The sequence below is a fragment of the Tetrahymena thermophila genome (genome assembly GCF_000189635.1).
Source record: "Tetrahymena thermophila SB210 genomic scaffold scf_8253811, whole genome shotgun sequence".
NCBI classification, from domain to species: Eukaryota; Ciliophora; class Oligohymenophorea; order Hymenostomatida; family Tetrahymenidae; genus Tetrahymena; species Tetrahymena thermophila.
In genome coordinates this window covers 431,286-458,607 of record NW_002475923.1, presented here as the reverse complement: position 1 = coordinate 458,607, position 27,322 = coordinate 431,286, and the positions used below count along the sequence as shown (strand labels likewise).

Below are 27,322 nucleotides of genomic sequence, written 5' to 3'. Positions count from 1 at the left end.
AAATGGTGTGCTCTCCTAAATGTGGAGAAGGAAAAAGAATAAATTATTTTCTGAATATTTGTGAAAAATGCTCTGTTTAAGACTGTGCGTAGTGTTAGGATGATATAGCATTATGTTCTAAATGTAATGATAACTTTTTATTAACCAATAACTAATGTATATACTAAGGACAGGAAGATTTAGTTTTTGAGAGATATCTAAGCATATTATTGAAGGACAAGGTTTGTAAAGGATAAAGCAATACCTAAAAAGGAATAAATGATGATTAAGATAATAACTAAAACAAATTAAATGAGTAACAAATTTGTTACGATGATTTAATTACATGTCCTGTTATAAATAATTAGTTAAATAACGAAGACTAATTTTACTTGAATAGCTTGGTAGATGAAGTAAATTAAAGATTATATTTATTTACTTAATACAAAATATAGACATATAACTACCCATAACTCAATTTGCTTTTTGAGGGAAAAAATATATTACCCAACATGCTAATCAATTCATGTGGTTTTGTTAATAGTGATCAAGCTTATTTCTATTGTAGCTATGGATAAAACATAATTGTAAAGTATAAAAGAGATTCTTTATTAGGTACAATATAATATTAGGTAACTTCATTCATTCATTTATTTATTTATATATTAATTAATTATTACATTATTTTTTATTAATGTTTTAACTTAATATTTATTAGTTTTAAGGGAAGGCTGTTTTTATTAATTATCTTGGCTCAATTTTACTAAATTGGTAAAGTGGAAGAATTCCAACTATAGGATAAACTTTTATTAAAGTATTGGACATCAATAATAATTCTACTTAAACTATAAGTCTTCCTGCAGGTAAGTTATACCGTTACTTGGAAGTAAAACAATTATAATTTTGTTATGAAGTAACTACTTAAGTTTTATATTTCTTAAACTCTACTTAAATAAATCAAAACAATACTGATATCTAAATTTCAAGTGATAAATTTAGTTAATTAATCCCTAATATTTCTATATTTTTTGATATTTTTGTAGTTGAAGACACCAATTTTTATATTTTTGGCAGCGAACAATATTATTGTTATTGGAGTTTATTAGATCAAAAAATTAGAAACATATCTTTCTCTTCTTGCTAAGCTCTAAATATGTCCTTACTACCATCTTAATTTTAAATAATTTCAACCAGTTCTAAGTAATATTTTAGTAAAGAAAATATATTGATAACATACAGTCAGATCTATTCCACGTTATTTGTATTTGATTTAAAATTAGGATGGAAAAATTTTAATCTTATTTTTAATAGAACTGAATATATAGTTCAGTCATACTATTTTACTGATGGATGCTTATTTTATATAGTTAGTTAAGGATTGATGTAAGTCTATTGTTTGAAACAGGCATCTTAATAATAAGATTAATAACAAGTTCCTAATTAATTTGACTTTTCAAATACTCTTATAAGCTAAAGTTTGTGGGATTTTTCTGGGATTTTCCTACATGATATTATATACAAGTTTCCTGAGCTAATTGTAGTGAATTAATAAGAAGTCTTAGTAATAAACCTCTTATCATATAATAATACATAATAAAATCAAACAATGAATAATACAATAAGCAAAGCAGATATCTTAAAAAATTTTTTGTCTTTTCCTACATATGAAATTATTAATTAAATAGGATACGTTAATGTAATCAATCAAAGTAAAGTAGTAGGTAGCCATTTTATCATAAAAGTTTAAGATTTGGAAAACACTGAAATGAAAAGAGTTTTTAAATTTTTAATTATAATTGAAAGTTTTAATATCAAAGCAATTTATTTATAAGGAAATAAAAGCTACTCTTAGTCAGTTGTAAGACTGAGAAATGATTTAGGAGCTGTATTAGACAGTAGCTACATATAATAACTCCAGATAGTTATTCTTTGGTATACTTAGATATTTTAAATAATAGATTCTATTTCATTGAACTTGATATATCAATCTTAGATGTATGATATATAGGGTATAACATAACCTAATTCTTTCAGGATTTTGTTATCTTCCAACTATAAATATCTAACAATTATAATGATTGATTAAACTAACTAAAATGCTTTATTTACTTTTCTATAATTTGATTAAAGTAACTAAGAGCCTGATGAATTAAAGTAGTTCTATATAAATTATAACTCTATTTATATTGAAAACTAGAAAATAGCTTTGATTTATAATACTAATTTGATATACACTTATGATATTGAAACCTAAACAGAAAAAACTAAGATAGTTATTCAAGATTAACTAATTTAAAATTAAACTTTATTAACACTTTCACCATCAACTTAATTAATAGGCAGTTACTTTAATTCAACTTTCTATTTTCAAAGACTAGATAACTCTAACTAAACGTTCTCTTATAAGTTAAAAAAATAATTATCTGTTTAAAATTTTATTATAATGTAAAGATATAGCTATTAAAGCCTTTTAATAGTTCTAACTGATACTGAAATCGTTCTTTTCAGTTGGTATAAAGATGATGAGCAAGATTTAATTTTGGATTTTTAGTAGGAACAAATAATGTCTTGTATAGGTAAAAAAGAAGTTATTTATCCAACAGATGATGAGCTTGCTACAGATGACTCAGGAACTATTTAAAATTTTCTTTATGTAAAATCAGATGGTTAACTTATTTGTATTGTTAATTTATAAGGAGTTGAATTTACTCTTCAAAATAGGATAGCATCAAAAGTTTATATAAATGGTATAAATATTTTAAAGAGATAAGAATCATTTGATTAAAATGAAGGAATTAAACTTCTAAAAGCTGATATAATTGCTATTAAAGGACTCAGCTCTACTTATCTTTACTCTCGAGAAGATGAATTTGACAATTTTTAACTTTATTTTTATAGTTAAATTTCCTGTATGAGCATAGGATTTTTGCTTAATGAATTAATATGTAAAAATGGTGGTTTAAAAGAATCTTACTTATTTCCTCTTTATAAATCTCCATTTTTGATAAAATATAATTTTTTAGACTAAGGTGATTTCTCATACAACAGAAAGGTAGATCATTTTACTTATCTTCCTCATAAACAATTAATAATAATGAAGTCTTCATACAAAAAATTTAAATCATTTTTTCTCAACACAAAGAAAGAAATAAATTTTTTTCAAACATATGACATCTAGTTTAGTTATTTCGGTGATTATGTATCTTAGCCTGAATAAGATCTTTTTAGTGGATATTACTACGATGAAGTGACCAGTATTTTTATTTAACTTTAACAAAACTCAATTGTCTCTGCTTACAAAGTTAGCGAGGATGGTTAGTAATTTGATTTTATGTACAGTTTCAAAAGAAGCTAAATTTTATGTATGGGATTGATTGCTAAAAAGAACTATTTACTATTTTGGCTTCCTTAAACCAAAAGCCTTATATGCTTTGATTTTGTACAAGGTAAAGTAATAATTGAGACTTAATCTTTAGCAAATTAGAATGATAAATCTAAAAAATTGATTGACTACAATGATGAATATCTTTATTTTTAAATTTATCAATCAGTATATAAATTTAGTTTCAAAACTGGTGAGATTATATCTCATATTGTAATGAACTCGATAAAATTTAATTAATTTGTTTACTTTAGCTAAATGTATGTTGACCCAAATGATAATTTTTTGATACTATTAAATTAAATGGATATAATAATACTCAAAATGAATACTCAAGAATTAGAGTACCGTAGATTCCAATCATAGCCAGAGTTTTTTAATCCAAATATCATAAGATAATTAAATCTTATTTTATTAATACCAGTTTCTTCTTCTATTACTTACTTTTTTAAGCTTCCTGTATCTGACATAAAGGCTAGTACAATTTAAATTTACAAAACAGATGTTCTGTATAGTATTTATACTTAATATGTAGATACAAAAAATTAAATCATGAGTATTTTAACTGTAGACTCAGTTATTCACTTTATAGATTTGAGTTAAATAAATGAAACAATAGCAAATGATTCATCATAAAATAAATAGAAAGTAAATTCAACAGAAGTAAATGATTTTTAATTAAATGATTAAGATGAAGAATAAAACTCAAATTAATTCAAAAATTAAAATGAGTATGATATCGATGAGGAGGATGATATCCCATAAGTAAACTCACTAAAAGAGTATTTATCATTCAGTCTTCATGAACTATTAGAAGATTTAGTCAACTCTAATGGATAAGAAAATCCTATGTTGTATGATAACTTATCACTAGTTTTATATTATCAGCAAGATATTTTTTTTATTTCTTTTTTAAACAACATATATACATATAGCATTTCAAAAAAATAAATCGTATTCATAATTAGATACCATGCGCAACCAATCATCAAGCTCTTGGTAGTTAATGATTTGTTGTTACTCTCAGGTGATAGTACAGGTGTATACCTATGGAGTATAGAAGAAATAATTAAATATAAATTTTTGGATTTAACAATGAGGAGCTTGTAAAATTTAGTTTATAATTCTAATTACGTATAATAAGAATCTTCGTTTACATTCTATAATTAAGAAAAAGGTTAGTTGTTTATTGTTGATAAACAAAAAGCAGAAATTTAAAAAAGAATATAAATTCAGTAAGAAGTTTATACACAAAACTATTATTCAAATAATAGTTGGTAGATGTTAAATGGTAAGTAAGGGTATTTCTCAAGCAATCAATAATCAGATGAAAATAATAAGGCTATATTAGTTATCTCGCTTGGAAACGATTTCTTATTTTTTAATTAAGAGGCACAAAATGTTGGAAATGCTGTAAACCTATCCTCTTTTAAATAAATATTAGGGTTTTCTAATGGGAATATGTACTTTTTATCTCAAAAAAATAATCTCTATGCCTGTTAAATAAGCACCAAAATTATTAAACCTATTTTCAAAATTAGATAAAACTTTTAAATAATTGAAAATTATCTTTATAAAAACTAGAATGAAATTATTGTCAATAAATTTTCAGCTAATATGTATACAAGTTTTAAAAATTTCTAGGGATCTGAAGTTAATTAATAAGTATTTCTTGTTCTCGAAAGTGGTTAAATAGGAGTTATAGATTACAGAGCTGATCCATTTTCAACTACAGAAAACTACGAAATTATTCAGTTCTTTGATCTCAATAACACTTCAACAAGAAACATAATTTCATGCATGCAAATCAACAGCCAATTCATAGTTTTACTAAATAATTTAAGTGAGATCTTGCTTTTATAATATACTCCATAAACAGACTCTGCTGGAGATTCAAAATTGGTGATAGTCAAAACATTTAGTCTACCTAATATTTAGTTTAATGATATTGAATTTGATGCTGAAAGATAAAGATTGCTAGTATTCAGTTCAATTAATGAATTCATTTATCTATTGAACTATTTACCATATACAGATGATATATATCCATCTCCAGAACCTAGTACACTGTTTTATAAAATTAACATGACTTAGCTATCAAATAATTTAAACAAATTTTTAATAAGCAATACAGGATAGTACTATATTATTTTTTCTTCACTATACATAAAAGTTTATTATGCCCAAGACTTCAAATTAAAAACTGAAATAATGTAAATTTATTGTTAGTCTGAAATATAATATGTTAAAATTCTCTCTTAGAATATTCTATATGTCTAGGCTCAAACAGAAATACTTATATATATTCTTTAAGATGTTTATCCTTTTTATTTTATCTCTCATAATATTTGTTTTACTTACCCTCATTTGTATCACTTCACAATTGATAGATCAAGCGAAGACTCTCCTATTTTGAATTTAGAACTATACTTATAATCTTAGTAAGGATTCACTAGACTCTAATTGCCTATTGATATAACTAAAATAGACTAATCACAACGATTAAGAAATTTGTATTTAGCATAATTTCCTGAGCCTAATTGCTAAAGATCTGAACTATATGAAATCAAGCAATAAGTGACGGCTCAAGCTACTTTATCTAATTAAGAAAAAGCAAGTATTTTAAATTTATTCCAATAAGACAATAGTTAAAGCAATAGTATAATAAGTTAATCTCGAACTTATGACTGTTTACTATCATTTAATTTAGAATATACAACTAAAAACTATAATTATATCAAAAATTTATATTTATCTATATTACAAACCAACTACAAGAGCATCCAAAAATACACTCCCATGACAATTAAAATCAAGGTTTAAGAATCAATAAAGCCTTAGAGTTTAGACATATTTTCTAGCTTAACAAATACATAAGATAATTAGATTTTGATTTATTCAGAAAACAAGATGAACTCTACAATATCACTCAACCAAAACACAAAGTTAAATTAAAGACAAGGTTCAAGCTTAGTCTTTTACAATCTAACATTTTTAATAGATAGCTAATTTTAATCATAATCTACAAATTTTAACAAAACTAACTCATTTTCTTAACAGTATGGTAATAGTTCAGTCATTAAGTAAATAACTGTTGCAAATAAAAGTCGTCTTAATTTATAGAGCATTCGATTTATCAAATCAAATTAATAATTTTAGATTAATATTTAAAATATAAGCCTATCAACTATTGATGATATATCTTTTTAAAATTATATATTTAGTTATTAGAATATTAGTACTACATAATTACCACCTAAACCAAATGGAACACTCATATTTCCATCGTTTTCTCCTTAATAAAGCTGGGTTTTATATTATAATTAAACTTAATCATTTATTTCTTTCAATCAGATAGGGATGCTAAAAATATCTAATTTATTAATTGATAATGCTACATGTATTTACCCCAGAACATTTTTATTTCACATAGAGAATATTAACCAAGTAGTGATAAGTAATATAACTGTATAGAACATCAATACAGATTTTCTAAAATTATTATCATTTAGGTAGATTAATTCACTGATTATCTAAAATATAACAGTAAGAAATATGAATTTAAGCACATTTAATCTATTCACTTTTCAGAATATATAAAATTTATCTATTAAGAATGTAAGCATTTTTAATCTCCAATAAATAGTTACTTACAAAGCATTTTTTAATAAAAACTACTTAATCTATTCGTATGGAGTTATCATAGCTAAAATTTAGGATTTTTATGTTTAAAATACCTAAAATACTTTTTTCTTGTAAGGAGATGTATTAAACCTTCCTTAAAATGAAGTGATAGTGGGAAATTAGAATTTTACTTTATAAAACTTATAAATTATTAATGCAACTTACCTAATTTTACCCAGTGTAGACATTTTAGACTATTAAATTCCATTTAGTTCCTTTTTAAAATTAGTTTGTAAAAATGTTGCACTAATTTAAATTTTATTTAAAGATACCAAATTTGATTCTTCTCTAATGAACATTTAATCTAATCTAGCAAATTTTAATAATTTGAATATAACATAATTCTAGCAGTCTCTAAGATATAGAAATCCTTAGTGTATTCAGCTATAAATATAAAATTACTTAGAAATGAAACAAATAATTTACACGAATAACACTAATTTATGCACAAACATTATCAACTCAATGCTAGTTAATATATAAAACTTTAATATTTTATAAAATAAGCTAGTGACATCATAAGCAATATATTTAAGTGTTTCTATACTTTATATCTCTAAAATAACCAATTTAAGAATTCAAAATTTAGATTTAATAGAAAATTATCCAAATTTCTCACAAAAGTCATTCTTATTACTAGATAATATCCAGTAATTTATTATAAATGAATCTGAATTTATTTCTAATAGTGCTAATAATACGTCTGGTGGAGCTATTACAATTTAAAACGATCAAGACTTTTATGATATCTTAAATTCTTAATCTTAGTCAAATATAACAAATAGTAAATTTTTAAATAATAGTTCACCAAATAACTTTGCTGGAGCTCTCTTTATAAACAATGCTGATATGGATATTAAAAGCTGCTAATTTATTAATAATTATGCTTAAATTGGAGGCGCCATTAGAATTATTTCAGCTAATGTTATTCCATTATTTTATATGAAACATTTAGTTTAAAAATCAATCCAATTTTAGAATAATACAGCTAATTTTTATGGTAATAACATAGCATTCTATCCAAAAGAAATTAGAGTATATAGAAATGAGTAATATACTCCTTAATTAACTGTAGAAAATTTCAGAAGTGGAGATAGCTTGAAGGATATCTAGATTAAATTCATAGATTATGAAGATTAAAATGTTTACCTGTAAGATTTATCAAAGAAAAGTATAGAAAGCGTAGATAAACTATTATCATATTCTTTAGAAATTTAGGCAGATAACATATTTATTCCTAATTATTAGTTATATATTAGCTAAGGCTCAAGAACATATTCCTTAAATGCAACAATTGTTTCTTAACCTTTATCAAAGGAGTAGATCACAATTAGTACCAAGCAGCTTTTTCCATTCCTTGTTTTAGACAAATAAAATTAAAAAATTAATATAACGAATAAAGTAAAATTAGTATTTTTTTATTTAACTTTTTAAAAATTAATTTCTAAATAAATTTTAAATATCTATAATAAATATTTCCCTCCCCTTTTTTACTCATTTTTTCTAAAAATCAAAAATTTGGAATAAAAGTTTTTTTTAGTTTAATTGCATAAATAAATTTTTTTATTAATATTTAAATATTTTTAACAAAAAGCAACTAAATACACAAATAACTATTATTTCTAGGCTTTGCAAGAAAGGAGAAATATATTCTAAATAGAACGAAATAAGTATATGTGAACCTTGCCCAGAAGGAAAATACTCATTTACTTAACCATAATTAGATGTACTAGAAACTAATTAGTGTAAGATATGTCCTCCTTTTGCTAAATCTTGCATTGGAGATATCATGAAATTAAAAAATGGATATTGGAGGCAAAACGATGAGTCTGATGTAGTATATTTTTGTGAATAGTATTAAGATAATTGTAGAGCAGAAGAATCTACTTCTATTAAATACTGTAAATAGGGATATGTTGGTCCTCTGTGTAGCTCCTGTGATATCGAAGGTAAAATATGGGGAAGCAGATATGCAAGAGTTTCTGGTGTTTATTGTAGTAGTTGTAAACTATACGGAATATAAATTGGAATGTTTATTGGATTTTTAATTTTAACTGTTTCATATTTATTGTTTTTAATGAAACAAAATATGAGCTGTGCAACTAAGAAAATTCAAGCACAGTATTTGAAAATTTTAGGAATTATAAGATTCGGAAAGAGTGCATAGTTTGAAAGAAACTCAATTTTGAGTAAAATCTTGATGCACTATGTTTAAATTTTTCTTATTGTGCTGAATGGTTCCCAGCTTTAAATTCCTTCTATTTTTAGCATACTATAAGTAGGTGGTGATCCTGTTCTAAATGTTTATTACTCAGTTGACTGCATCATATAACTATTTGGTATTTAGATTGTATTTGCAAGAATTATTTGGCTTATCATATTCGTTATATTTTTGGGATTAGCAGGAACATTCTTTTGTTTTTTGCATTATTTGTTAAATAAGTCTTAGCAAAAATAATTAAAGTACTATCTTTCTTTTTGTTCAATGGCTATAAAAATGGTTTTAATTTATACTTTCCCAGGCTTACTTAGTTAAATAACAAAAACAATAACTTGTGTAACTTTTGATAAAGGTTCTTACTCTTTAGCTGATTTGCAATTTTCTTGTGATGAAAGCAGCTATAAAAAGATTTCTTATTACTTTGTTCTTCCTCTATTTTTTATCCTAGTTTTAGTAATTCCTTTGGTTTACTTATTGCGTATCCGACGCATTATAAAGAATCCTTTAAGAATTTCACTGCTTAAATCCTTTAGTTTTCTGTTTTATGATTATAAATAAAATGCCTATTACTGGGAAATATTAAAGCTTCAACTTAAGGCATTAATAATAGTATCAAATACTCTACTTCACTCATACTTATTTAATAAATTATTGATATCATTAGTTTTAATCATGATCTATATTTTTATTCACTTGAGAGTAAAGCCTTACGTTATGTATGAATTTAATCAGCTTGATTTAATGGCACATCTAGTTTGCAATTTCACAATTGTTATCATTCTGATATCTATTTCAAGTCCTTTTGAATCAGTAACTTATATTTGCTTTTCCATTATTGTTATTATGAATTCCTTGTATGTTTTAAGGCTCTTTAAAACATATTTCTCAGGTATTATAGTATAGTATAGCTAAAACCATAGATCATTTATTTAGAAGCTTTTATTGGTGTTAAAAAGAATCTTCCCCAAGTTTTTTAATTGCATAAACCTACAGAAGTAAAATTCATTTAAAATATTGCTTCTATGGCAAACTCTCTCTAAGCATGTCATGAATAAAAAAGAAATGCTTAAAGATTATAAATCAATAATTTCTTCTATATCACAAAATAATTTATAAAATGAGTAAAGTTCTCTCAATAACAACCTTATTTATTATAACAATCTTAAGTAGAATATAAGCACAGCAAAAAAGCTTCATCAAATTGATTAGACAAGCAATGATTATTATTTTAATTCGTTAATTTAAGCAAGTAAAGGTAAAGGATGTGGAGTTTCGTAAAATAGCAGCTTTTCTTAAATGGAATTATCAATGCAAGAACCTTTAGATCACAACTATCCTAAATTTTAATTCAATAAATAGATGGTGAGTATTTATAATATGAATGGTCTAATTTTAAATTAAGATTCTCCAACATAAAAAATAAATAAAATGTTTAAATAAATATAACAAAACTCATAAAGTGCTAAAAATTCTGACTCTGATTCAGATATTCATTAATGTGAAAATAAAAAGCTAGCCTCAACAAATGTTTTTAGCAATAATAGTGTTTATAAAGTCCCATAAAGTGTAAATTAAAGTTCAAATAGCTTTCAAAGCTGCAGTAACTTTCTCTCTCAAAAGTCTGTTGATAAACTTAATTGTAAACAGAATCAAACCCCTAGATCTCAAAAGAAAAACTATATACAAAAAACAATTATCAATAACAGAATAAAAGGTAAAAAATTTTCTTTGAGAGAATAAGAAATACCAAAAATATTGTAAAATGAAATTTAAGAAACACCTAAAAGTGATAATAGTCAATAAGAAAAGATAAAAAGTTTTGTAAAATAAAAATCATTTTTTTCCATAGCAAATTAAGAATAAATTAAATGTAACATTCCACTATAAAATTATTGCTAAACTTAAATGTCAGTTATAATGAGCCCTGGTTAATACATAAAATCTAAAACCTTAAAAGATGATTCTTTTAGAAGGTAAAATGAGTATGATCACAATGAAAGTTTTTATACAGAAAAAACATTTTAAGATCTAAAAATAAACAACCAAATATAATAAATACCTCTATTTACTAACCTTCCTAATTAATAGAAACCTATCGAGGTTTTTAATTTTTCTAATTTAGAGAATTCTGATTTCAAATCCTCAAAAGAAGAAAAAATTATAAAATAAGATGAAAGTTTAGATTCATGTGAAATTTATTAAGTAGGTGAAGAATCTATGAAAAAGTCTTAAAATTAAATCAACAATCTTGAAAAATACGATAAAAACGAATAATAATAATAAATGTTAGATAATCTCTCATCCTAAGAAATAAACGATAATAATTTTAAAACTAGTACAACTGCAAATGCAAACATTCCAAAAGAATCAGAAAAGTTAGTAGGTATTAATTAGATAGCTAAATTGGTTAAAAGCGATTCTTAATGATTATCGCCATTTATAAATTTATTAAAATTATAGCATACTTTTAAAATATCTATTCCATATAATTAAATTTAATCTATTTCAATATAATAAAAAGTATTTTTTTTTAAGTTAATTAGTAAAAAGTATGATTTCAATTATCTTCTAAATATATAATCATAAACCTTTTCATTTTTTTATTAAATTAAAAAATTTTTGACTATTTTTGCTAAATTAAACAAATTTATCATTAAATATTTTTGTAGCTTAAAGTAAATGGAAATAAATTTTTTGTTTACTAGTCTTTTATAATTTAATATAATTCATAAAAATAATCAATCTTAAAATCTTGCTTCAAGACTTAAAGGGTGGAAAAATAAAGGTAGAAAACATAAAAGGAAATAAATAGTTATAGTGGAAAGAACAAAAGTATTTTAGATATAAATTTTATTAAATATTTTGGTAACACATAATATCACCAAATAGCTATCTTCTGGCAAAGTCACCTTTAAAAGATTAAATAAATTTTGAAAATTTAAATGAAGAAAATGAAAAAAATCTAAATTTATTATTTTATTTCAATTAGATATTTATAAAACTCCTATTTTTCTATAAAAACTCCAAATTTATTTTATAAATAGAATTGTTATTTAATCAATTTTATTCGTATGCATTGAGTAAGCTTTATTTTATTTTTCATGCTTACTAAGATTTTTTCTTTTATAATTAAAAATTTGATATTTTGATGGCAAATTTAATTAAATATGTATTTGTATGTCATTTTTTTTATTTTAAAAATTTTTAGTTTCATTAAAAATTATTGATAGCGAAAGAAAAATTCCTTGAAATAGATATTATTGTTATTCTGAAATACAATTAAAGCAAGATAAATAGAAAAATTAATGGAACAACCCCTTCCAAAATAAAAGCACAAGTTTTAAAGGAAGTAAAGTCTATGAGGAAAAGTTACAATTGTCCCCCTCACTAAATTACTATGTAATCAAAAATACTCGTGTGATAACTAACAATAACAAAAATACTAAATACTAGATCGAAAAATTCAATTATCATCATAATAAATTAAAAAATAAATAAACAAATAATCAAAAAATCAAAAAACTACTGCCTAAATTCTTCGGTATCAAACATAAATAAATAATTAGATTATGAAAAAATGAGTGTGATTTTGAACCTATGGACTTGCTCTGCTGCTGTCCTAACCTGCTCTGTAATTCTGAATTTGTATAGTGACGAAATGCCTTACTATTTGCTTGAACTTCCTTACCTATTTAACCTCTTCGCTGATAGAGCTGAAGCTAGTCTTGAGAGAAAAACTCCTTCTTCTAAAAAACTTTAATTTCTATCTGTCCTGATTTTCAGGCTAACTAAACCTATTGTCTTTTAAGTTTACTTTAAAGAATTTAATATTGTTTAATTGTATGAAAGTGTTGTAGATGTGACTATCTTCGCATCTTTTTTTTACATGATCCCCTTTAAGTATTGGTAATAATTGCGAAATCATCGTTTCAGTGGCAACATCATCAATACACTTGATGCTTTTGGTTCCGCTGAAGTTATGATATATTTGGTTTAAAGCACCTTGAAAAGTGCTTCTTTTTCCCAATATATTTTAATTGTGACGATTTCGAATTTAATCGAATCAATAATTTCATGGGTAATGTACAAAAACGAAGGTAGTGAGGAATCACTCCAGAATTTTTTGCAATCAATTTAACAGACTATTTTTATTGAGTTGAAATGTTGTTTTATGAATATTTTGTGCTTTGCTCTACTTCATTCTTCAACTCAAATTTCAAATATTATGTATAACTTAATCTACTCTAAAAGTTAGTTCAGCAGAAACATAAAATTGCTAGAGTATTTTACTAATTTTATTTATGTAGAGGATTCAATTAAGTCCTTCAATATCTCTTCTTCTACTTCTTCTATTTCTCTTAATAGTAATCTAAGTTAATAAGAATCTAAATCAACTGTATCTATTCCTTCAAACAACTTATAATAAATTGAATTAAAGTAACCTCAAAAAGATTTTTAATTAGTAGAACAATTAAATCTAAAAAATACAGAACTCTTTTTAAAACATTCTTTCAATAACTATCCATACAACAAAAGCCATGAAAGATTTAAATAAAAAGCGAAGCACCACCACCACCATCATTTTTAACACAAATGAAATAAATCATTTATTAATATAAAAAGAAATCAAGTCTATTCATTTTATTAAAATAATAGGTATTTTATCAGGTCAGGTGATTAACTCATTATTGAATTTTTTTTATTTTACTAAAATAATTTCATTCAAAAATAATTGCATTCTTAGTTTAAATAATATTTGAAAATTTTTATTAATTGGATTAAAATTTTTCAAAAAATTTTTTTTATCTATTCAAAAATGGAGTTAATCTATCTATTTTGATAGAATCTTTCTTATTTTTTAATAATTAAATAGAATTATGAACAAATTGTATATTTTGTTTTTATTTTAAGTATCTAAATTAGTTGTTTCTTTATATATCTTTTTTATTAATTATCTAATTAAGTACTTACTCAAATAAAGGTATAAATAGGCAACCCATTTAATTGTAATAAATTAAGTGGTATTTTATATTGAAATATAAAATATTTAGTGAAAAATATTTTGAATTACATTTTATATGCCATTTAAACAGTCATTTAATTGTTTGTTCAAAACTATTCAATAGCTGTTAAATAATAGACTTACATTAATATCAACTTATATTTTAATTTTATGGTTTTAACTTTTCCTAGATTACTTATAGAATTAGTTTTATTATAAAAACTAAACATTAAAATTTCAAAAAAAAAAATATTTTATTTGTTCTTCTTCTATTAATAGAAAATTGATAATTATTTTAAAGGTTAAAATTTAGTATATTTTTAGTAATTTATTAATAAATGAGATCAAATAAATATTACTAATATAAGTAAAGAATAAATCAATCAATTTTTTTGCAAGCTTAGTATTTTGAATTAAAATCTAAATAATGATTAAGAGGAATTTTATTCCCTTAATATAAAAGGATAAAGAAATAATATTCTTAAAATTTTCTATCAACTGGATACTATAGTTTTGATTCTAAAAATATAAAAATACTATTTTATAATAAATATATACCTGCTTCGATTCAACTTGTAATTGTGAAAAATTCCATGTATTTTCTTCAATTACTTAATTACTTGAATATTTAGATTTTAAATTGTTTTGGTTGTTTGTTTTTATAATTTTTTCATAGTAAGTAAGCAATACTCATTTAGTTATCTATCTATCAATCAATCTTTCTTTCTATTGGTTTTAGTATTAATCGATAATAAAATTAATAAAAATCAAAAAGTAAAAAATATTAACTAATTTCTTTGGCCATTCTTTGAAAATAATCAAAATTTTAGTAATAAGTGAAAGCTATTATTACTAATGAAAAAAGGAAGTCAGTAGGAATAGTAGAAATAAGATGCTGACGAAGAGGAAAAAGAAGAAAGGGAATTTATTGAGTACACGGAGAGACATAAAAGCGAATCATTTACATAGTAATGGAGCATAAAACAACAAAAGAAGTAGTAGTCTCTACATAACAGCATCGATATTAGTTTCTAAGATATTATTCCACCAAATAATCAAATGAAATCTTTAGTAGCGAAGGTGGGAAAAATTAAACTTCCAGAGCTTCCTTAAGCAAATGATATCCTTCCTAAATCAGCATCAAAGAAAGAAGTTCCTAATTATGTTATTGGTACTTAATATGTCAGTATTGTTAATTTAGATGGCTAACATCCTGAAGAGGAGCGGCTTTAGTCTTACTTATAAAAAGGAAATGCTAAATTAGGATTTTAAAAGTAAAATTAGGGAAATTTACAACTAGAATAAAATAGTAAAACATAGGAAAATAAAAGTTGTAATCCAATATAAATTTAATAGCAACCATATTCTTAACAACCTCTTAAAGATCTTAGCAGCCTGCTCAGAGAGTATTCAGTTGTTTACTAAAAATATCCTTAAAATATGTACACATCGTTTAATATTATACAATGTGATCTCAAAAAGATACAAGAAAATATAGGCTTAAAAAAGACTAAAATTGATTAAGATGTTTAAAAAGAATTCCGGAAAGAAGGTAAAGATGAGCATTCATTCAGTTAAGATAATAAGACGGTTTCATATTTTTAAAACGATAACTCTGCCTTAGATAATTTGCAATCTAATATTTAGAATATTAACGAAAATTAGCAGAATATAGATCTTTAATTTACTAAATCATGCCAATATGATAGTAAAAAAGGAAGATAAAAAACTGAAAGCTAATCTGTAGATGTAAGGGATAAAAAAAAGTCAATTGATGAAAATTAAAATAATGTTTATGAAAGAAAACTTACAAAATAAAAAGAAAATACTTTCTGGGTTAGCTCTTCAAATAATGGGGTTAAATCTGGAGGAGCTCTTGATGATTAAATAGATGATATCTTTGATAAAGATAGTAAAAATTTTAATGCATCTGTTAACTTGGTAAAATAAAATTAATAACTGAGTAATTCGAGCATAAAGAAGTAATAAAACAACTAATTGCTTAGTTTTGAATCTAAGTTTGAGTGTGGTAACCTTTCCTATGCTTTCATCAAAAATGAAAGATAGTACTTTTTGGTTTTGTAAAATGATATAAATACAAAAGGAAATACACAGTGGTTTTACTTTCGTGTTACAAATAAAAAAGCAATAGGCTAGGTTACTTTAAGTATTTTAAATTACTAAAAGCCATACAGCTTATTCAACTAAGGCATGAAAATACTTGTTTATAGCAAAAAAAAGAGGGAAAAATAGAATTTAGGTTGGCATAGATCTTGCTCTAACATAAATTATTACAAAAATGAATATAAAAGATAAACGTAAAATATTCCTATCTCAACATATTACACTTTAGAATTTACATATGATTTTTAAGAGGAAGAAGATGAAATATTTTTCGCTTACAACTATCCATATTCTTATTCAGATCTTTAGAATTATTTAGAATCTATTGAAAATGATACCTTCAAAAGACAATTTGTAAATAGGAAGGTGCTTTGCAGAACCTTGGCAGATAATAGAGTTGATTTGCTAACAATCACAGATGGATCCAGTAACTATCATGTTAGTAAGCAATAAATTGTCGTTTCGGCTAGAGTTCATCCTGGTGAAACAGTTTCTTCTTTTATGGTAAAGGGTCTCATTGATTATATACTTGAAGACACTCCTGAATCAAAATATTTGAGAAATAATTTTATTTTTAAAATAATTCCTATGCTAAACCCTGACGGAGTTATTCATGGAAATTACAGGTAACATTACTATTATTTTTTTATTATTTAAAATTTCAGCTTTCAAGCTTTTAAAATAAACTTCACAAACAAAAGAGAGAAAATACTACGCAAATATCGCAATTTTTTAATGCGTAAACATCAAAAACCAATATCACAAGCATAAAAATAATCAAATTTTAAACGATCAAATCTTTTATAAAGTATAGTCTTTCTTTCAAAAGCAATTAATAATTCTCTAAATAAATATTTTTAATTTTAGTATTTTTTGTGAATAAAATTAAAATTATCAATAAATAACTAATTACTAATAAAAGCAATTAATTATTTTCATTTGAAGTTTTTTAATAAAAAATTATACTTGTTAATCACTTTAGAATCTTTATTTGAAATCCTAAATAGAATTTTTTAATACAATAAGTCTACAAACAATAAAAATTAGAAATATTTTTGAATAAGTTTTTAACCACACAAATTATCTTTATTAAAAATTGAAATTTAAATAAAATAGATGCTCTCTATCAGGGAGAGACTTGAATAGATAATGGAAGAAACCAAGTAAAGGAATTTATGCTGAAATCCATTCTTTGAAAAAACTCATACTTAATACTAAGAGGTTAGTGCTTTTTTGTGACTTGCATGGACACTCAATTAAAAAAAATATATTTGTTTATGGATGCCATGACTATAGCTAGCCTTCTGCTTGCAGAGAATTACCATACATAATTTCAAAAATTTACTAGCCTTTTTCATTTAAGGATTGCAATTTTAAAGTTTAGACCTAAAAATAAGGTACTGCGAGAGTTGTGCTTTGGAAATCTCTTAGAATCCCTAATATTTTTACTTTAGAAAGCAGCTTTTGTGGTCCTTCTTATGATGATGTCCACTTTAGATTATAAGATCTTTAAAACGTTGGCAAAGCTCTCTGTTAGGCATTTATGATTTATTTTTAGCCGTCATAATTAAAGCAAGGTAATAATACCTCAAGAAGAGGTTCCAAAGAGTAAACAGAAGAAGCAGCTGATAAAAATCTATCCTCAAAAAGAAATACAATATACAAAGAGGATTTTAATTTGCTGTAAAAGTAGCAAATAAACCAAATTAGTAACTTAATGAGCTAATTTAATATCAACAAAGATTAAATATAAAAAGATCTTTTGAATGAAGATTTAATTTAAATGGGAATGAATGATTCGGATGGGTCTGATAGCTGTCCATCAGAAGATGAAATTTAAAATGTTCTTAAATAACCTGTAAATATTGAAGAGCCCAAATAAGAAACTAGTAAATCTCCTCAGCCAAAAAAATCAATTAAAAAACTTGCCAAAAAAACTAATGAAACAACAAAAACCAATCTCTTAAATTTCTTACCGCCTCAACGACCTATTGGATTTAACAGCAGTACAAGTAAAGACACTGAAAAAGAATATCTTAAGCCAGTAGCTTTAATTAAAAGACTAGAGGTGCCATGCAAAAGTCGTTTAATTTTAAATGAAGACCTTAACGCTCAAGGAAATATAAATTCTATTTCTCCAAGAAATAATCTCACATCCAAATTTAAACAAAAAGTTAACCCTTTTCCAAAAAATATTCAAAATAAGAAAGACTTAACAATACCTAATTCAATTCTTACTCATAACTACAGCAACAACATAAAAGATTAGGAAAAATCTCCTTAAAGAAAAATTGGAGACCAATAAGAAGGGTTTTAATAAGAAGAAACAGTAAATTTAAAAAGTACTTTAATATTCAAAAGAAATCCCCTTTATGATTATTATGAGAGTGTTTAGCCTAAGATAAAAATCAAAGCAAGTGAGCTTGGTAATCTCAAAAGAAACCTTGAAAACGAAATAAATAATATAATAAACAATAAGCGCAGTCTAACTCCCACTAAAATGGTTCCTACCAGATTAGATTAACTATTAAACTATAACTTAAATGGATACAATTAAAACTCTGGAAGCAGTAATAGTAATAATATTAGCAACTAAAGAAATTTAAGTAGTAATTTATCCCACAATAACAATAATTATAATGGTAGCAATAGACATTTTGCAAATTAGCAAAGACCAAACTATTTTCCATCAATAAAGAACAATAATGTTTAAAAGGAAGCAACAACACCAATAATTTAAGCTAAAACTAATCCAAATTAATAATAAGCCTAAAATTTTTAAATGCTCAATAATGGTGCTTAAATTAATAACAATTAATAATAAAGAAACTTTTCTCAAAACCTGAGACTTGAAGACGAACTTATTTATAGCCCTTAGAATTATAACAATATAACACCAATAAACCAGAATAATAAATCTCTGGAGAGCTCAGCAATCCTTTAAAATCATTAATTTAGCTCTAAATCTCCAAACAAATTAAGAAAAAAATACTCATTTAACTAGCAAAATTAAATAGTTCAACCCTTGAGTTGTAATAATATTAACAACAATAACAATAGTTATCTGAACACAGAACCAAGTGAATTAGTAACTCTCCATACTCAAAATAGAGTAGAGACAGAAACTTACATCATAGATGAAATAAATAAATAACATAAAAAACTACTTATCCGTAATAATAACCCTACAAGATCTTCATCAATAAAGAAAAAAGTATCAATAGGAGGAGATTAAAATATAAATAGTACTGAAGTTCTGAATTATCAGTCTGCATAGATAAGACAAAAAAGATAACTAAATAGAATTTCTGTAATTTCTGCTGTTTAAAATCAAAATACATCAAATCATAATAAAGTTAGACTAAATGAAGATCTATTTGATTACATTAAATTTGGAAACTAAAATTAATTCAAATGAATAATAACTAAAAAAAATTGTTCTCTCTTTTTTAAACAAAAAATATAAACCCATAAATTCAATTTTTCTATTCATCTTCAAATAAGAATAAATAATTAATTTTATCAATTAAAACAATTTATTTTTCTTGTGTTTATATATAATTTATAAGGTTCAACATCTCTTTACTGTATTAATTCTTTTCAATACTAATTCAAAATAAAATATCCCATCCCATTAATTTTTATATCTCCATTCATTCTTAATTATATTTAAAAATATTTCAAGGTTAAGGTAAATATTTTGAAGAATAATGGTGAAGAAGATTACCTCAGATAATGAGAATCGATATTATATCATATTTTTATTAATATTCATTAAATAGCAAATAATTTATCAACAAACTAAAAATTAAATAAAAACTCAACTTCTAACAAAAAAAATTTTAAAACTAAATTGATTTTAATTTTTTCAAGTAATGAAATAGTTTTTTTATAGGTTTTCTAATCACTTATACTTTCTTTTAATATCTAATATTAACTTATAATCCAAAAGTGTATTAATTAGATTTTTGAAAAATATTCAAATAGTTTGGCAAAAATTAAAATAAGATACTTATATACTTCCTATAAAATAGTCAAAACAGAAAATTTAGTTTTATAACAAAAATTGATTGTCATCTCAAATATATTTGAAATTATACAAAAAGAAAAAAAAAATATCTTAAATTTAAATAAACTATTTTTTATTTATTTTCAAAATATTTTTGAAAATGTTAAGAAATTTTTTATAACAAATAAATTCAAAATGTTCATTCATAATTTTATATTTCAATTAATTAAAATTTTAGCAGCTATGATTTAGTTCTATCTTAAAAATAATATTAGATAACAAATCAAAAAAATTTATTAAATGAAATTCATAATATTATAAATCGAAATTTATTTTAAAAAGTCATAAAATAACAAATAATTAAAAAATAGCTACCTCAAATAATTAATTATTTACTATGTGTAATGTCATAATAAAATGAAAATTAAAAATATTCATTTCAAAAATAATTTTTTTATTTTTACTTAATTTACATAAATTGGTTTGATTTGATTATTTAAAAAATTACTATTTTTTTATGATAATAAAATAATAAACTTAAAATATAAATAAATTAATTAATAATTAGTTGGTGGCTTGATTAGAATATTTTTATAAATTTATTGATAACTAATTTATTATTTTTTTGACAATATCAAATATATTTGATTGCTTTTTAAAATTAACATTCTAAATTTATTGAAGATAAAGTGTAGTTAAAATAAAGATTTTAAACGTTTGCATATTTTAATATAAATTATTATAATTTAGTTAAGCTCAATAGAAAATTGAGAGGACACGATGATGATTTTTTATAGTTTTTCTAGCTTCTTCTCCTTTTTACCATAAAATCCAATCAACTTCAATAGAGTGTAAGTTCTTGCCTTGCTCCTTCAAGTACTTTTTAAGTTCTTCAACTGAATGGACTGTAGCAGCTCTAATTTCAACCTAAATAAAATAGAATTTTTAGCTTATCAATACTAAATTTGATAAATTTTACTTCGTATTCACCTCCATGAGGTATTTCAGTCTTGGATTCAATGATTTTTGTTAACTCTTCAGAGTATTAAATAACATCATAATGGTTAAGAATTTAAGGTACTCTGTAGTCTGGGAAAGTAGTAACTTCTTCTATGTCATCAAATCTACCATAATCTTTTCCTTTAAAAGCACCATATAAATCGCCGATCATGATTTGAGATCTTTTGTAAAAACAAATCTATTCTCCTCTATAAATGGCAACATCTTAGAAATTATTGTAGAAGCTACTAAGTAAGTCAAGCATCTAATTTTATAAAATTTATCAAAATTTGTAAAAATAAAAACTTTTTAATTACTTTAACTGCTGAATGATTAGCTCTTTTAACTACATTAACGAACTCTCCATCAAAATATTCAAGAGTTCTAACACCTATTTCCTTTAAGAGTCTAACTCTTTCATCTAATAATGGAAACTCAATACCTTTAAATATTTTTTACTTCACAAAGTCTCTTTCAATATTAATAATGTTTTTAGGCTTCAAGAGTTCAGGATTTTCAATAATAATAGATTTGACACCTGCAGCTAAATCATCATATTCAAATTCTACTTCGCAAGGCCAGAAACAAAAGTTAAGAGTGTCCAAAACAAAGATATAATCAACAATTGATTCAGGACTCTTAAATTCATTGTAATGGCAGGAGTATTCGTCGAACTCAATATATTTATAGCCATTTTTAAATTCGTTGAGTAAATTATTTCCAAATTCTTTCAACTTTTCTTAATTAATTTTTGCATGTTTAGCATTTTAAAGGACTTTTGAGCAAGAATCTCTAACAAGTTTGCACTTATTCATGATTAAATTAAGTTCTATATATTTTCCTACTTATAAATTTATAAATATAATCAATTTTTAACTTTATCAATTACTTATTTATTTATTTGATTTATGCTTTAAAAAGATATGCTTCAATAAGAAGACACTTTTATTTTTATTACAACTAGATTTTTATTAATTATATTTCTATCCATAAATGTAATTTTAAAAAAATCAAATTATTTATAAAATATTATGATTGCATAGAATATAAAATTAAAATAATTAAATACCTCTTAATATTATTTAGTAATTTTATTATGATTCATAAATTTTTTTGAAATATAAAAAAACTAAAACAACTTAATATTTCAATTAAAAAAATATTGTAGCAATGTTAACAAAGATTTTTTATTTTTAGTGATCATTTTATTAAACCAATATTGACTAACTATTTTTGCTTTATGAATTGCAATTAATCAATATTAAATTTAAGATAATTATTGTTATATTTTTAATTTATTGTATATAGCATGCTTTAGTTAGTTAATAATATGAAAATAATTAGAAATTTAATAAAATTAATTAAATTTTAATTAATTTAACAAAATGAAAATAATTAGAATTTAATTTTCTATATTTTAAAATTCTCTGCTAACTTAATATTTTTAATTAATTATTGAGAAAAAAAATTAATTTGAGTTTAGATGATTTAAAAAGTTTGCTTTAGCCCTTGGTGCGAAGATACTGATAGAATTATTATAGAATAATAGATAAATCAGATTAGTTTGCATAAGCAAGATGAAAGCTACATAGTTAGATTTTCTGATATAATAGAAAAAAAATAGTCTTTTTTAGATGTTTTTAGTAAATTTAAAAAAAAATTATCAGATTTCACATATCTTTTGCTAACAACATAGAGTAGTCTTTAAAAATTTTAAATCTACTAAAAGAATTAAAATGATATTCATCATTTTATGATTAAGCAATGCTTAAAAATAAGTTAATACTATCAAAGTTTTGATAGAGATTTTATAGAAATGAAAGTTATTAATTTAATAAGATAGTATGACTCAGATAAAGAGAATAAAAAATCAATTTTAATGCAAATTAATTAAATAATTTCTATTGACCATATCTTAGAAAAAAGAGTATTTGAAAAAGTAATGGATCAATTTAAATTATATTTTAATTCAGATGAAATAAAATCATTTAATGATGAAAACATGGAATAATTCAAAATATATTTTGAATAAAAGTGCAGTTAAATCATAGAAATGAGATCAGAATTAATTAGCAATTTATTGTAAGAATACATTTAATTGAATTAAGATTCTAATACAAATTAATATTGCTTGAAATACTTACAAAAATTAACAATTATTTGTAATTAAGAGTAATAGGTTTTAAAATATTTATAGAATTTGAATTAAAAACAAAATTATAGCAGAGAATTAAAGCTTTTAGAGGATTTTAAAAGCAAATTAATAGAGTCTCTTCTTTTTCTTGTTGATTCTTTCTCTTCCTAATATGATATATAATCAACTTTTTAATGCTTTTATGAAGTTTATTCATTAGAAATTTACAATAAAGATATTTTTGATTTAATGATTAAAACTCTTAAAAAATTTGATTTAAATTATTAAGAAAGGTCAGTTTAAACTTTAGGCCTATTAACTTTTTCTAAAGATAAAGAAATTTTAGAGGAATTTATAGACAAACTCTTTCCTACATTTTAGAATAAAAATAATTTAGTTGATAAAATTTAATAATTATCAGATCAGCCTGATTAAAAGAAAATATTCTATGAACTTTAAAAAGTATTTTAAAACGAATTAAACGATTAACAATTGAGCTCTTTACTGCAACAATTATTAAACTCTAACTGTATAAATTTGTTAATTTAAACATTTTTTTTGAGCTTTTTAAGTTTATATAAAAATAATTACTTTATTAAAGGAATCCCCTCTGAAAAAATATTAAATGATTCAATAAATATAAAAGATATTTTTTCATACACATTGCAAAAATAAGCTGAGAGAAAAGAAAAAAATCTCCAAAAAGAAATTGAGAAAAAGAAATTAGAGCAAGAAAAAGCTTTAGAAAGGAAAAATAGACGTAATAATCAAGAAAAAAAATTTGAAAATTTCAGGTAATTAGCCAAATAAAGAAGAAATTTACTTGGTTTCTTATTATAAACAGATTCAACTTAGAGTAATTCTTAGCAAGAAACAATAGAATAAATATCTAAAAATAGTTAAGATGAAAAGCATTCAATTGATCATATTCTTGAAAATACTCAATAAGAGCATGAGCACTAAATAAATTGTATTCAAAATTCTCTTTTTTTAGTTAGTAAACAAATCATATCCGATTCTTAATTAATTGACCAATCCTAACAAAACTGTTAAAATGATAATAAAATTTAAGATGCCATGAATGAAGAAAATGAAAGTTAAGATATATAATATAAATAAGAAGATTTAAAGAGCTAAAATAAATAAAACAACGAACTTTGTAATGAAAATAAAAACTAGTTTAAAAAAATTAAACAATCAAAAAAAATAAAAAAATAAAAGTAAATAGTAAAAAAAGAATTTGAAATAGATTCTTTTTAAGACTCGTAGTTGGAGTAATTAAAATGTTAGTAAGAACTATAAGTTTAATTTGCTTTGCCTAAGTATCAAATAAAAAAAATTGAATTGTAACAAATAGAGGTATAGGATATTTCTAAAAATGGCAAAGTACAAGATTCTTTATAAAATTAAGTTAAAGAAGAAGATGAAACTTATTCTATGGAAAATTTATGTAAAAATTTGTGCGAAGATCCTTTTGATTAAGAGAGTTTTCTCAGACTGTTTAATAGCTTGAATGAAGAGTAATTAGTTGAGCTTTGTAAAAGATATAAGCAAATAATGACTTAGACTCTAAGCAAAAAAGAAATGAATTCTTAACTCATGAGTTTTTTTTCTGCTTCGTGTTATTTTCATCTAGATAAATTGCAGCTTTCTAAGCTATTTTTAGAAAAATAACTAAAATTCAATTTTAACGACCCTCAACGGCTTAATTAGCTAGGATTCATTCAATTCTTTAATAAACAAGCTGATTGCTCCATTTAAAATTTTATTAATTCTATTAAACTAAGCTAGAATAGAAGTTAATGGTTTATTCATGCCTAGCTAGGCTTTTTGTTTTAATATATTTTTGAGAACAATAGGAAAGCACTTTATCATTATCAAGTTTCAATGAATTTAAAATTCGTTCAATTATCATTTTTTTTACTATTTTAAGTTGGGTATATTTACTATCATAATTTAAATGATTATAATATGGCTTTAATTCTTTTCAAATAAGGCTTTTAATTCATTAAAAATAATAATTTGTTTGAATCAATTAGTAGTTAATATTTGACTTAGCTTATTTTAGATTATTCTTTGTTAAATTATAGAATTGGTAACTTAGAAATATCTAAATATCTTCTAAATAATTTCTTTGAATAAAACCCAATCGAAAATTTAGATGTAGCTTCTTATTTGAATGCCCTCATTAATTTTAAACTAGATGATTATTAATCAGCTTTAAATTAACTTTAAATTATCTCTGAGTGTTAAAATCTGTCAATCAAAATAGAATGCCATATATTAAGAGGTTTTATTTACATGTATCATGTATAGGATACTAATTAATCTAAATAGTAATATTAGTAAGCTTGGGAAATTCTCTGTAATAATTAAGTTCAAAACAAATTATAAAAATAAATTAGAGTACTTAAAAAATTAATATTCCTAAATAATGGTATAGGTTTTTATCATGAAAGAGAGTAAATTTTTGTAATAAATTTATCTAGAAATGCTTTTATTAGTTATTTGGAGTTTTTGTTTGATTTTGCAGTTTAAAAATACAACGAATATATTAATTTGATAATTTTTTATTATTAAGAGCAATAAACTGATATTTTCAACACAGACTTTATAAAAAATTAACTCGATTGCAAAAGTTTGATATAATTATTCTAAGAATGCTATAATCACAACTATCGAAAAATAGAGTGCATGTATATGATAGGGAAATGCTATTATGATTTATTAGGATAAGAATAATAATCATTGTAATGCTTTAGTTTAGTTTTAAAACTAGACCCATTCCATTGCAAGAGCATGCTATAAACTCTAAATTTGCTAGTAAACAGCTAAAATTATGAACAAGCTATTATAATTCTATAGCAAATTGAGAATCTTTAATTTTAAAGCCCATAAAAAACTTACCTCAAAGCTAAGATTTTCTAGGCATAAGGAAAATACTAATTATCGTAAAGTCTATATCTTTTACTGCTTAATAATTAAGAAACTTAACTCTCAAAAAATTTTAATAAATTAATTTAAAAGGATTACAGCTATTGCTAATACATGATACAAGAGAACTAAATATCGAAATACATTAAATGAAATTAAAAAAATTTTTTTGATGTTTAATATATTTTTATATGATTTATATTTTTGTTAACAACGTATTTTACACATTTCAAACATATATTTTAAAAGAACCTTATAAATTTTGATGAGAAAAATATTTTGATTAGCAATTAAAAATATATTTAAATTCGTTATTTTTCATTGATATTTTATTGAAAGAATTTCTAAATATTTTTTGAAATTTATTTTTCAAATTTTAAATAATAGAAAAATAAAATTGTATGAATTATAAAAAAATATTAGAGGTATTCACTTATTCAACTGTCTGAGATGTACGTCTATATTTTTAATAATTTCAGACTACGTTTTCAATAAAAATACATAAATATACAAATTTAATTTCAAAAAAGATAAATTTTCATTCAATACTCAAATTGGTAGAGTTAATCTTAATATCTATTTTATTATAATCTAATAAAAATATTTTTATTTTTAATTAATTAATTAATTAGACATAAAAAATAATTTTAAATTTAAATGTAGATAAGAATTTGAATGAATATGATCTTTTTTTAAATAAAATAATAATTTTAATCATAAATTTAAAGAAAAAAATCAAACAAAATTTTTTTTATTTTAGCAATAAAATAATAAATTAACTTGAGTAGTAAAAGAGTATTTTATTAAAATTCACAAATTTACAAAATTTAAGTAACTATTTTAAATATTTTATT

At 23.0% G+C, this 27,322-nt stretch overlaps 5 protein-coding genes across 5 annotated transcripts; 4 read left to right on the top strand and 1 right to left on the bottom strand. All coding sequences in view use genetic code 6, as the record gives it.

Moving 5' to 3' along the window:
- Positions 1-2: 2 nt before the first annotated feature.
- TTHERM_00527360 (transmembrane protein, putative) lies at positions 3-11,693 on the top strand (the record flags this gene model as incomplete). The annotated part of the gene is made up of 13 exons (XM_001028141.2): positions 3-611; positions 698-865; positions 1,023-1,179; positions 1,260-4,215; positions 4,330-4,824; positions 4,903-5,423; positions 5,676-5,978; positions 6,072-6,444; positions 6,593-6,670; positions 6,795-6,818; positions 6,874-6,907; positions 6,977-8,446; positions 8,640-11,693. 13 exons carry the CDS (start codon positions 3-5, stop codon positions 11,691-11,693), a joined length of 10,242 nt encoding a protein of 3,413 aa, XP_001028141.2.
- A 1,150-nt stretch (positions 11,694-12,843) lies between these two features.
- Positions 12,844-13,863, top strand: TTHERM_00527340 (transmembrane protein, putative; the record flags this gene model as incomplete). The annotated part of the gene is made up of 1 exon (XM_001028139.1): positions 12,844-13,863. The coding sequence occupies one exon, from the start codon at positions 12,844-12,846 to the stop codon at positions 13,861-13,863; it is 1,020 nt and encodes a 339-aa protein (XP_001028139.1).
- A 1,260-nt stretch (positions 13,864-15,123) lies between these two features.
- TTHERM_00527330 (zinc carboxypeptidase family protein) lies at positions 15,124-19,810 on the top strand (the record flags this gene model as incomplete). The annotated part of the gene is made up of 2 exons (XM_001028138.2): positions 15,124-17,018; positions 17,509-19,810. The coding sequence occupies 2 exons, from the start codon at positions 15,124-15,126 to the stop codon at positions 19,808-19,810; spliced, it is 4,197 nt and encodes a 1,398-aa protein (XP_001028138.2).
- Positions 19,811-21,157: 1,347 nt separating this feature from the next.
- On the bottom strand, positions 21,158-22,215 carry TTHERM_00527320 (hypothetical protein; the record flags this gene model as incomplete). The annotated part of the gene is made up of 3 exons (XM_001028137.3): positions 21,158-21,328; positions 21,381-21,665; positions 21,718-22,215. The coding sequence occupies 3 exons, from the start codon at positions 22,213-22,215 to the stop codon at positions 21,158-21,160; spliced, it is 954 nt and encodes a 317-aa protein (XP_001028137.1).
- Positions 22,216-22,883: 668 nt separating this feature from the next.
- Positions 22,884-26,621, top strand: TTHERM_00527310 (hypothetical protein; the record flags this gene model as incomplete). The annotated part of the gene is made up of 1 exon (XM_001028136.2): positions 22,884-26,621. The coding sequence occupies one exon, from the start codon at positions 22,884-22,886 to the stop codon at positions 26,619-26,621; it is 3,738 nt and encodes a 1,245-aa protein (XP_001028136.2).
- Between the last annotated feature and the right edge of the window lie 701 nt (positions 26,622-27,322).